The sequence below is a fragment of the Fonsecaea nubica genome (assembly GCF_001646965.1).
Source record: "Fonsecaea nubica strain CBS 269.64 chromosome Unknown Scaff126, whole genome shotgun sequence".
Lineage (NCBI taxonomy): Eukaryota > Fungi > Ascomycota > Eurotiomycetes > Chaetothyriales > Herpotrichiellaceae > Fonsecaea > Fonsecaea nubica.
In genome coordinates, this window is record NW_019173799.1 from 64,573 (window position 1) to 76,558 (window position 11,986).

At 51.5% G+C, this 11,986-nt stretch overlaps 5 protein-coding genes across 5 annotated transcripts; 3 read left to right on the forward strand and 2 right to left on the reverse strand.

Annotated features, from left to right (window-relative positions):
• Nucleotides 1–1,034: 1,034 nt before the first annotated feature.
• Nucleotides 1,035–4,685, reverse strand: AYO20_10935 (hypothetical protein; the record flags this gene model as incomplete). The annotated part of the gene is made up of 1 exon (XM_022649191.1): nucleotides 1,035–4,685. The coding sequence occupies one exon, from the start codon at nucleotides 4,683–4,685 to the stop codon at nucleotides 1,035–1,037; it is 3,651 nt and encodes a 1,216-aa protein (XP_022494855.1).
• An 851-nt stretch (nucleotides 4,686–5,536) lies between these two features.
• On the forward strand, nucleotides 5,537–6,514 carry AYO20_10936 (hypothetical protein; the record flags this gene model as incomplete). Its single annotated transcript, XM_022649192.1, has 1 exon — nucleotides 5,537–6,514. The coding sequence occupies one exon, from the start codon at nucleotides 5,537–5,539 to the stop codon at nucleotides 6,512–6,514; it is 978 nt and encodes a 325-aa protein (XP_022494856.1).
• Nucleotides 6,515–6,660: 146 nt separating this feature from the next.
• On the reverse strand, nucleotides 6,661–7,458 carry AYO20_10937 (uracil phosphoribosyltransferase, variant; the record flags this gene model as incomplete). The annotated part of the gene is made up of 3 exons (XM_022649193.1): nucleotides 6,661–7,049; nucleotides 7,106–7,205; nucleotides 7,279–7,458. 3 exons carry the CDS (start codon nucleotides 7,456–7,458, stop codon nucleotides 6,661–6,663), a joined length of 669 nt encoding a protein of 222 aa, XP_022494857.1.
• An 877-nt stretch (nucleotides 7,459–8,335) lies between these two features.
• AYO20_10938 (hypothetical protein) lies at nucleotides 8,336–9,628 on the forward strand (the record flags this gene model as incomplete). The annotated part of the gene is made up of 1 exon (XM_022649194.1): nucleotides 8,336–9,628. The coding sequence occupies one exon, from the start codon at nucleotides 8,336–8,338 to the stop codon at nucleotides 9,626–9,628; it is 1,293 nt and encodes a 430-aa protein (XP_022494858.1).
• Nucleotides 9,629–10,428: 800 nt separating this feature from the next.
• On the forward strand, nucleotides 10,429–11,313 carry AYO20_10939 (hypothetical protein; the record flags this gene model as incomplete). Its single annotated transcript, XM_022649195.1, has 1 exon — nucleotides 10,429–11,313. The coding sequence occupies one exon, from the start codon at nucleotides 10,429–10,431 to the stop codon at nucleotides 11,311–11,313; it is 885 nt and encodes a 294-aa protein (XP_022494859.1).
• Nucleotides 11,314–11,986: the final 673 nt, after the last annotated feature.

An 11,986-nucleotide genomic window follows, 5' to 3' on the forward strand; every position in this document is an offset into this window, starting at 1 on the left:
CATTGAACAGACAATCGAGAGCGAAAAATTCACTGTCACAAGAGATTAGGGAAAACGTCAGCATCAACATGAAAAGCAGGCATTGACGGAAAGACTTTTTGCATATGGGAATTTCACATGCTGTACTAGTATTACTGGAAAAGTGCATATTTACGATGATGGTTGCTCTGGGGTTTGATCTGTGCAGAGAGACAAACTGGGGAATTATCGAGACGCATGGACTGAGTGCAAAAGGCTTCGTTCCAATGGACCTCGACCGAGAGATGAGAATAGTATGTATGGGGGATGTGGCTGGTGGTTGACGTACGGCTTGACGACCGTGAGCCATCTCGCGCATGCAGTTGACAGAAAGGCCCACACCAGATTCATATACACAGAGAAAGCGGGGAGAGAGAGTAGAACATCAGAAATGCAGAGAAGTGAAAAGAAGCCTATATGACCAGTTTGAGCCTGTCCCGTCCCAGATCATAGTCATTGTGATAGTGATGACAGCCTTGCGAATCTTCCTAATATCGATACAGTACCCAGGACCTATGTGCCTAAATACCTTCCAGATATCTACTTTGTACCTTCTACAGTAGGTACCCCAGCAACCAGGGTACCGTACTAGATATCCCACTAGGTAAGTACTTAGTATATACTCAGTACACAGTATGTAGTGTTCCCTTTATCATATGCTTATCGCACGTATTATTTATTGATTTATGCTGAATCCCAGTTCATTACCTATGTACCGAGTAGGTACATACCTATTGACATGTTCGCCCCTTCCCCAGCTCGCCAGTATGCGGTACAGTCAACACCTTTCTGGACCCCGAGATTTAGAATATTTAGACCCATAGGTACTATGAGTGCAGCACCATCATTACACATGAAAAACGTGACACGCTCATATCACTCCCTCCCTTGGTTTCTCTGCTGTAAACCACCAGTCCACAAGATCCCCTGCTCGTGCTGGCTTTCCACATCTTCGACCATTGCCCAGATTCCTATGGCCCTAGACAGGTACGGTAGGTAGAGAAGACATATCCCCATCAGTCGCCCATGATATTGTCGTCGTCGTCCTCATTCCCCTCGGCCGGTTGACCTCCTTGCTTCTTTCCAGCACCGTCGTCATCATCTCCACTACCGTGATCGTCCACCTCGTCTTCCAGCAATTCGCGCTGTCGTTGTGCCTCGTCTTCATCCTGATCCTCCTCCGGCTGGACATCAGGATCCTCAATATCATCGTCCTCCAGCACCATCTCCTCCGAGATTGCTTTCTTGCCGGCCTTTTCTTTCTCCCCCATCCCTTTCTTGTCCTTCCCCTTTTCCGAAACGGCCTTTCCTCCTTTCCCCTTCGCCAGCTTCTTCTTCTCATCCAGATATCCCAATATCGTGGAATAGTTCTTGCCCAGCTTCGTACGATTTAGCAGGAGGCGTTCTCTGACAGCCTTTTCATCCTGAATCACGCCACCCACAAGAGCAAAAATCAATTTACTCGTCAGTTGGCAGAAGCTGTTTTCTAGCAGGAGGGCTGCTTGTTTCTTTGCGCTCCTGCTCCCCTGCCCTTCGTCGTCTTCACCCACTTCGTCCTCGTCGGCTTCGGTATCTGAATTGTCTCGCTCCTCGTCCGAATCCTCGGGTGGCTTTTCAACATCGTCTTCGTCTTCCTCGTTTCTGCCACCTAAACCTCCCGGCTTTAGTTTTCCACTCGACTCAATCTTACGATGCGTCTTCTTTGCGAACGACTGCTCCATCTTTTCGAACGTGATCATGACTTCCTGGACGATATCATCTGGAATGTACGTGATCAACCCACGCAGATTCTGCTTTATGTCATCATCCAAGTCGCCTTTGTCTGGCCTCAAACTTCTTGTTATGGCGCAAAGGGTGAAGAGTTCCAGCACACTCAGAATGGCTTGGTACCGCACTGGATCAAGATGCTTGCGCATCTGTATCACTGGGGCGATGTTAGCCACGAACTCGGTCTTTGTCGTAGCGAACTCTGACAATGACGTAGTCGACAACTGTGCTTCGTCGTTGGCTTCGACTGCGGTTTTCCACACGACTACTTTCCAGCGGAAATAGCGCGAAAACAGTTCGATGACAGCGCGGCATAGTTCATCTTCAAGCTCCGCAAATGCAGCCGTGTCCTGGTCAGGTACGCCTCGCTGTAAGAGTTGTAATAACAGGTCCAGCAGAGTCCGCGGGTTGTTTGTATTTCCTTTTCGTTTCCTGGACGTACCAGTACCTAGTCTGCTTTCAATCACATAGCTGCAGTCATTCACACCTGCGAGCTCAGCGAGACGAATAATAATGTTCGCAACCTCAGTGAGTGACGGTTTATCGAGCGTACCCCGTGTCCACGCTGCTTCACCTTGAAGAAGATCTACCAGCATCGCGATAGACTCGGTCCAAATCTCCTGGATTTTCGCAAGTGCGGCCTCCCTACTTGGTTCGTAGCTGAGAGCATTCCGGAGAGCCGCGCAGGCCGCTCCGAGAACTCGTCTGTTCGAATGCGACATGATTTGCTTGGCGATGTCGTCTAGGATGGCAGAATAGTTTGCCTCGCCGCTCTGCAGCTCGTTGATCAGCCCAATATCCAGAAGCTGTTCGATGAGAAGGATGGATGACGCGGCTTGCGGCGTGCTGCCGAACTTGTTCGACAATTGAGGCAGCACGGTGGTAAGATTCTGCGCTGCTAATTCTTGTTTTTGTCGTATCTGATCTTTTGTGGCATTGGTTTTGCGTCCGGTCGACGGGTCTAGTATGGATTGTAGGTATGATTTGACCGCCGCATGTAAGACATGCAGCAGAATAATATCTTCGCCCGCACCCAGCTTGTATGCATTTTGAACCTGGAAATCAATATCATCTACCTCGCCTTGTGAGGGGATGGAAGTGTGGTCAAACAGGAGGTAGCCAGCCAAGTGTTCCCACTGCTGCAATTCGGCCATGTGAGGGAAGATCGACTGGGTAGCAAGAGTGTACCGCGACTCTGAAATTGAGGTCACCGGTAAAGATTGAGTCGTCGTCCCATCTAAGGATTCTTCATCATTGTCGTATCCAGCAAGGGTCAAGCCCAAAGACTTGTACTTGATCCAAGATTTAGTAGGAACCATGAAGTCTTCCACATTATTCGCGTCCGGAAGGGCAGCCTCGTATTGAGCCTCTTCGAACTCCTCAATTTTGTATCGATAGAGGTCTTCAATGCTGGACACAAAGAACTTGGCCACTGCTTTTCTGATTCGAGGTTCGCTGTCGAAGATCAATCGTCCGATGGTGTCGACATCATCAGGGTCCAAGAGCTCTGCATCCCGAAGTCGATCAAGGAGCTCAATAGCCTCCACCCTTACGTTGATGTCGGCATCCCTTGCGCCCATTTCCACCAATCTCGACCGAAATCGATCGGTGAAAGCTCTCAGTGCGGCAATGTTGTTCTTGTTACTGAACAATCTCTTCAGTTGCTTGATGTCCTCTAGTCTGGTATGCGCACTCGTATCATTCAAGACCCAGCCGAGATATCGAAGGTATTGACCTTCTAAAAACATCTTGCGGTAGAGTACAATCCAATTGCCCAGCGCGGTAACACAGGGAGCGCGGATCCTCTCTTCAACATCTCGATATCGATGCACGTAAACCGTCTCAAAGGCGTCTCGCAACTGAGTATCGATAGCTTCAAGCTTACCCTCAGCAGATCTCTGACTCTCTTCGATGCTCTTGATTCGGGCCTTGTTGGGGCGTTTCTTCTTTTTTTCGGCATCTAATTGGGCCTTCAATGTTGCCATGGTATCCTGCAACTCCTTTGCAATTTCACAAAGAGCGGTGCTCATAGCCAAGGATATTATCGTTGCAGTGTGCCGAAATGATTTGTAGCTTGCACCTGACATTGTCGCAACCCAGACGTGAATGTTGTCGTATATTTCAGGTTGATCATAGAAGGCCGAGGACATATGGAGGACCTTGATGATGGCTCTGAAGAATTCCTCCAGCACATTCTGAAATCCAACATAACTTTTCTGCTTTGAGATAAGTGGGTAGTCCCCGGGCTTTTGCTGCTCGTATTCTTGAATCACGTCGCCAAGTTTGCTCGGAACCGAGTCCAGGTCTTCAATATCCTGTTGCTCGACTTTGGAATCACAACCGATACATTGGAGGACAAAGTTAACCAGGTCTCGCAACGCTCCGACGCTATCTTTCCGCACCTCTTCAAACCACGAAGAAGCAGCATCTTCGGGCGAGCATCCCCGGCCGAACATGTCCGCATAGAGTCCCTCTTGATGCGCCTGGCTGGGTCGAGCGCGGGCTTTGCCTGATTTTGAGCTTCTCGCTGCAGGCTTGCTCTGAATATTGGCTGACCGAATCGCCAGAGTTGTGCTGGTAGTCTTTGCGCGCTTCGTTGCATGTTTTGTCGCTGCTGCTTTTGATCTCTGCGCTCGTCGTTGGTCTTTCAGCTCCTCCTCGTCCGGCTCACTTTCGTCCGATTCGTCCTCGTCATCCTCTTCCTCATCTTCTTCGTCTGGCTCGCTGTCCTCTTCATCTCCATCGATCGGGTTCGCTCCTCTTTTTCTTTTACCGATACCGATTGGGGGCAGACTGTTGTCGCGTTGTTCTTGGGAGTAGATTGCTGGTTTGCGCACCACTCTGCCTGACCTGCGACGAGATTCTGGCGAGCCACTCGGTGAACTGTCGGCGAGCTCCATGAGTTTGCGCTGGTGGGGGTTTACTGGTAGCGCTCGTTGCTGGGGCTCGAGAAGGCACCCAGACAAATCGGCGCGTTAATGGAAATGCAGAATATGAATGAAGAGAAGGCTAGACAACTGAAACGAGCAGATGCGCACTTGCGCAGAGTGAATCAAGCGTGACAAAGTCAATGGTATGAAGCCTCCCTCAACAAAACTAACACGCAAGGGCAACGCGTGACGCGCAGAGTGGATTGAGGTGGAGTTCTGCAGTGGTGGTGATAGTGCGCAGGGTGGGAGGGAGCAGGGACCTATTAGATAGCCCGATACAAGGAACCTAGCGTGCCTAGACAATAGGGAAGGTTTGGGCGATACGGGCAACTGCCTACAAGGACGAGGGACTCGGCGGGCGCCAGCTGTACTTAGAACGCCTACGGATAGGTGCTGCGTGCGGGCGACCAAAGTACTGGCACCGGTGAACTTCGGCTTAATTGCAGGCACTTTAGCTTAGAGATGCCCGCCCATACAGGCGCCGTTAGGGCCCATCAAACCACGAGATTAGTTAAGCCTGATACCAGTGACAGCCTCTGCATGCACAGACCCGCCAAACTATTACTCTCCGGGGCATTCTCTACTCGGTACATGTACCAGGACCTCACACAACTGGCAAAGATGTTTGCGATGCGGTCAACACCTTTAATTCCTCCCTGGAAGACGCAGCTAATCAACCACTGACTGCACCCTGAACATTCAGGCAGGGTTTTCCTAACGCTGATCGGCATTGAGAGTCTCCAGGAACGGTGTCACAGTATGATACAAAGACTGGACTAGTCAGTCAATTCTTCTCATTTTGGTTGTTGGGTGTGCGAGATATGGCTCTGCCGAGTTCACCATTCGCTACCTCGTCGTCCGTAGCAGGAAGCGGCGAAATCCTTCTAGCCCTCCTCCCGCCAGAGAGGCAAGTTCTCTCGAGATGTGCATACCAATACCCTCTCAAACTCGTCGCTCCTGATCCTCACCATTCGAGCGAAGGAAAGCACGTGACGGTCGTCTTCCTGCTCACCTATGGAGGCGGGTTGGTTGGTGGTGACCAGATTGCCCTCAAAGTCGACCTGCAAGATGCCACGAGGCTTGTCCTCGTCACGCAAGGAAGTACCAAGATCTTCAAGTCTCCTCAGAGGTCCGTCGTCAGCCGACAAACCCTCGACGTCAGGATCGGATCTCATGCTTCCTTGTGCTATTTGCCAGATCCGACTCAGCCGTTCGCGGAGAGCGTCTACGAGCAGAAGCAGACATTTTATGTGCAGCCTGACGCCACCAGCAGTTTGTTGATGCTGGACTGGGTCAGTGAAGGCCGTCGCGCAAGGGGCGAGAGCTGGACACTATGGAGCTGGAAAGGCAGGAATGAGGTCAGGGAATTCGATGAGCAGTCAAAAGGAAGACTCCTGCTTCGCGATGCCGTTATGCTCTATGAGGATGGGCTTGGAGGCACGGGATTGTTGGACAAGTCGAACAACATGGGTATATTTGGAACGTTGATCATTTACGGCCATGTCTTCAACAAACTCGGGGAGTTCTTCATACAGAAATTCACAAGCCAGCCTCGCATCGGAGCCAAAAACTGGACGCCAAACGAAAGCACAGAACAGGCGACAGGGGCTGACAAGGCTGAACAACAGGAAAAACAAGACGGTATCCTATGGACTGCGGCAAAGACGAGGGGCTTCGTCCTAGTCAAATTCGGTGCTAAGGAGGTCGATGGCGCAAAAAGATGGCTTGGAAGACTTCTGAAAGATGAAGGGACAGTCGAACGAGTGTTTGGACATCAAGCGCTCATGTGCCTCAAGTGACAGGGTGGTCCTATATTCCCTAGCAGCCATCTAAGAGGCTGACGGTAAGATGGCCACCAGCGGAACCCAATAACTCCAAAGACAGCGAGAGCTTTCCCGCTGTCAACAAATCCATCAGCTCGTCAGTCGACCCTACTGTCTTGCCGCTATTTCCCTAGGGTCAGGAAAAGACGATCGCCAACGTCCCCGAGACCCGGTTTTATCATGCCTTTATCAGTCAGGGCATCGTCTATGCCACCCGCCCATACTTGTGTGCCTTCTGGCCATTCCGCAGAGGCTCTTTCTATACCCGGGAGGGCCCCCAAAACACACAAGAAGATGATCTTCTCAACGCCCCAATCCCTCAGGATCTGGATCGCGGCACATGCTGTCGCACCTGTGGCGCAGACGGGGTCGACGACAATGGCAAGTTTCGCTACTGACTCCGGGGATTGAGGCAGGTTGTTGTAGTATTCGACGGGTTGCAGAGTCATCTTTTCGCGGAAGAGGCCGAGATGGTGGACCGAAACAGAGTCAGGCAGGAGAGTTTGTATTGCTGCGCCGTGTATCAGTTTCCGGAGAGACATTTCATGGAGATCGGCCAACACACACCTTCAACCATACCGAGTCCGCTTCTCAGAATGGGGACAACGGTGAGTTTGGAGCAGTTTATGGCCTCATAGGGATACTCATATCCTATGGGGGTCTCAGCCTACATCAAACCACGAGTCAGTCTGGATCTCGATCAGCGCGAATGCCCCAAACGACACTGAAGACGGACTCACTGTTCCAGTCGATTCAATGTCGAGTTGCCCAAGCGCCTCGGTCCCCAACAACAAGGTAATCTCATGGATTAGGCTCTTTGTCTCGCGAGCATTGGTACTCTTGGATCTCAGCTGGCTGAGCTTTGCGCGAAGACAAGGGTGTTTAGAAACGTGGATATTGGGAGGGAGAGACGACGCCATATCTACAGGAAAGACAGAACTGTGATAAGAGGGTATGAGAAGGATAGAAGCGCCAGCATAGAAAGGTACTATTAATGCGACGATAACTTGTAGCTAGACAAAAGAATTTGGAGTAGAATGTAACAATGGCCGCGTTTCTTTTGTGTTATCATCTCTCGTTTGGTGATTGCAGGCAGAGCTGTACCAGTGCATGCTGTCAGTTGGTGGGGAAGTGCATGAAAGGGAGGGGCATGTGCTCTGCGTCAATGGTGAGCGTCCCACGGCGGATTCCGATCTCCATTCTTGTCAGCCTCGATAACACTCGGCGGAGACCAGTCACGCAGTTAATAATTCTAGGGCCGTGGAAGAGGCTTGGTTAGCCCAGTCAGCTGCATTCGAATACACAGTGAAGCCAAGGTACCCAATTGGTAGGGGGACAGCTGAGTGCGCAAGCACAGCAGACTCTGATGCTGATGCTGATGCTGGTAAAGCGCGTCATGGCATTGAGTGCGACGCTTTCCGGTTCACACGGCAATTTGCTCTCGATTCCGCATTTACTCCGCTGCGCCCAAACATTTCCCTTCTCTCATCACTGACTGGGAGGAGCATGGACGCGATGATTCCCCCAACCTTTCCCAATCCGCCTGTGTCATGATTCTCCTGTTGATGCAGGCATACTCGAGGTACCTGCGCCCACCCTCAGCTTCCGACTCTTCTATGACCGATTTCTGTCGAGAGTGTCACGATCGACTGACAGCACCCCTCCAAAGAACCAACCCTTTGAGAGACACGAGAGGGCCTTTGTCTACGGTCCGCGGCGACGAAAATGCACGACCACGATGGGGCAAGGGCAGAAGAGAGACAGAGAAGGGGAAGTGACGAGGAGGAGTTGACTGAAATGGCTGTTCCACCCCCAGCGCAGCCAGAAGACCTTAGTCGTCCTTCGCTAGAAGACGTTGAACGCCGACTAAGTCGACACTATTCGAGAGATCGGACAGACGCGCTCGGAGAATTGGCGGCACCTGAACCTCTTGCCTCAGGCGAAAAACATGTCGATGGAGAGAGTCGAGCTCGTCGCAAGAGTCTCGAGGAGGCGCAACAAGAGGGGGAAGAGCTCGAGGACGAAACCAAAGACCTAGAGTCCACGCCTTCGCACCTCGCGACAGAGATATACATAATCTCGTGGTTGGTCTTGTTCTCGCTCTTTGGAACATTGGCACGACTCGGGGTTGAAGCGATTACACTATATCCAAATTCGCCTGTCCCGAGTCGGGTGCTCTGGGCCAACCTTGGAGGCTCGTTCTTCCTTGGCTTCCTGGCGGAAGACCGTCAACTGTTTCGCGAAGAATGGGGATCAAGCAGAGCACCAGCATCGGACCATGCCAAGGTCAAAAAGACGATCCCACTCTACATCGGCCTCGCTACGGGTTTCTGTGGTTCATTCACGTCCTTTTCTTCTTTTATCCGCGACTGTTTTTTGGCCTTGACGAATGACCTGGAGCCGCCTTCGCCGACCTTGCCCTACCACGTGGATCCGGTGGTCGCGCATAGGAATGGTGGCTTTTCATTCCTGGCTCTCCTTGCTATTTTGATCGTCCATCCGGCCATCTCTTTAGCAGGGTTGATGGTAGGTGCACAGCTGGCGCTGGCACTACAACCGGTCACACCGACACTACCATTCAGATTCTGTCGTAAAGTCTTGGACCCCATGGCTGTCATTCTCGGGTTTGGCTGTTGGCTTGGAGCAGTCTTTTTGGCCATTTGGCCACCTGGGAACGACATACACTGGAGGTTCCGTGCGGTGTTTCCCCTTGTGTTCGCACCGCTCGGTTGCCTTCTTCGCTTCTACGCGTCTAAACACATGAACGCTATTGCACCGTCTTTTCCGCTGGGCACATTCGCCGTCAATATCTTGGGGACGGCGGTGCTCGGTATGGCCTTTGATTTGCAACATTCCAAAACCATCGCTGCGTCCGGATCAAACGCCTGTGCTGTGCTTCAAGGGATTATGGAAGGGTTTTGTGGGTGCTTGACGACAGTCAGTACGTGGGTTGCTGAACTCCAAGGGCTTCGTCGAAGACATGCTTGGACCTATGGTGCTAGCAGCGTGGCTGTTGCATTGGCACTGCTGGTTGTGATCATGGGCTCAATGGGATGGACCGTTGGATTTGTATCCCCAGCTTGCAGCTAATATGTGTGTATCGCTCGCCGACAATAAAATCTTTGAAGAGTCTGAGACGTCCCAGCGAATGCTGGTCAAGCTATAGAGTACGAGGTACCTCGTACAGTACTCAAACTTGCTTGTGACGGGCTGAGGTAACGGGGTGATTTAAATGTGCTAGTCTATATATGGCTTAGTGAAGTGTCTAGTGGATAATCACCTCTTCCGGCGGCAGCTGCAGCTTCGATTGGCTTATGACCGGCAGGTATCCCAGGAGACCCAATCAGGCTAGTGTGGCTGAGTCCGAATCTGTTACTTTTCTTGATTGCTCGGCATCCCTGCCACGCGTCAGCACCGCTTTGTTTCTGTATCAGCCCTCCCTTACTTGAGTTCTGCACGCCTCTCTCGTTCATAATCCCATTGCCTCGTACTACTCACAGGGTCCCTCACCCACAGCTGCTGCCTCTCGTTTGGTTATTGGGCCCTCAGCAGCTGTTCGCCCCCAACCCGATTGTCCGCACCCGCAGTACGGCTCCCAGTGACCATCCGCGACCACTACTGAGGCTTTGCTTCGATGTCAGCCAACCCCTAGTCGGGACCGCGACATTGAGATTCCGTTGCCCGAAGTTAGGCCTCGAGGGACTTGAACTCTGCGTTCCTCCTACTTTGACCATCTGACGAGAACACCTTTCGCAATCTGTCAAATCCTGCGATCGTCCAGAAACGGGGCATGCCTTGAACCGACATACTCGCATGCGCAGTGGATGTAACTTCCAACTCGGCCTTCACTCACCTCTGCAACAGACCACACTGTAGCCGCAACCAGCACAATGTCGCCCAAGACCGTCACGACACTTCTCCTCTCTTCCCTCATCTACAGCACCTCCTACGCCTTCGTTCCCCTGGATATCCACCCACCCATAGACAATAACGCCTTGCAACCAGTGCCCGCCAACCTCGACACGGCTCGCTGGATTCCTGTCGCAACGCTCGACCCTGTTGCCAACACCCCTTATCCTGCATCCGCGGCGGTCACACCTACTCCAACCCCTCTCGAGAACGAATACCGAATTCTTCCCCTCGGTCTAGATGCCAACGCAGTGCCTGAACTGAAAGTCCGGCAGGTCACAGGCCAAGGTGCCGCCGCCGCTCCAACTTTCAGTCAAATAAGTCCGATCACAACCTACTACATCGAGAAAGAAGTGGCACCGGGTGATTTCACGCAAGTGCCCGTAGTTTATACACAGACCTTTGTACCGATTCCAGATCAATGGCCCAGTCCAGTTGCAGGAACAATTGGATTGGGAACCATCTCGGGCACCGTCGGACAGGTAAGGACTAAGAGAAGCCTACCAACCCAGGCACCCTTGGCAGAGGACAAATCCGTAAAAGACGGCAGTGCAAACGCCAATGGTCTTGTGGAAGAGACGGAATCATGGACGGAGAAACTCAAGAGCGTGGGCAAAGAGTGGATTGAGCTATTGCCCAAGGGGAAGGTCGAGAAACCGACTGTGAGCGAAGAGGGACTTGCTAATACGCTGGACGAAGAAATTGACATTCCCATTACTATCCACGTGGATGCTGTACCTCTCGAAAATGAGCAGAAGAAGGCACCATCACCGACGTTTGCCAACGACGCGCGCCGCGTTGTCCAGGCAGGGACGCTTGCTCTTCTCGCCGTGGGCATTGCTACGATGTGCGTGAGCTATCTATGAAGGCCACGAATAGGGGAACGATATGGCCAAAAAAGCGACTACAATTTTTGAGAACTTGGCATTGTTTAAAAGGGGACAATGACAGCAAGCTCACGCATATACCCAACGAAACGTCCAAACATTGGTTTCATCTTTGGAGCGCCTTCCACGTCGAGACATGGAATGAACAATTGAATAAATCACCAATTGAACGGTTTGGGAGGCGAAATGGATATTCAGGAGTTTGGAAATGGCGTTACTCGAGCGAGTGCGCAATCTGCGCCCGAGATTGGAAATACATCTCTCCAGAGATCTGGATATACATATCCTGGCGAGACCAATACCTGCAGGCTCGACTGGATAGAGCAGAGCCATGGTTTCGCACATGATAGGGAACATGTATATAGATTGAAGTGTCACAATACCTCTTCTAATGGGATTCTATGCAATGGGTGTTTATCTTGTATTTGTGCAGCCATCACCCTACGCCAACTATCTTATATCGACTCTACTTGGTATATACAGATAGAAAGACAGAAAGACAGTCTTGCCACGCCATCAATAGTACCGAGGACGTGTATATGTCTAGTTCTTCATAGAGTACAGAGGTACCTCTCTGTATTGACGTGTTTCTACCTCCCACTGAGGCAGGTAAATAAATCATCCGGCTCCAAAAAAAAAAAAAAAATCAAAC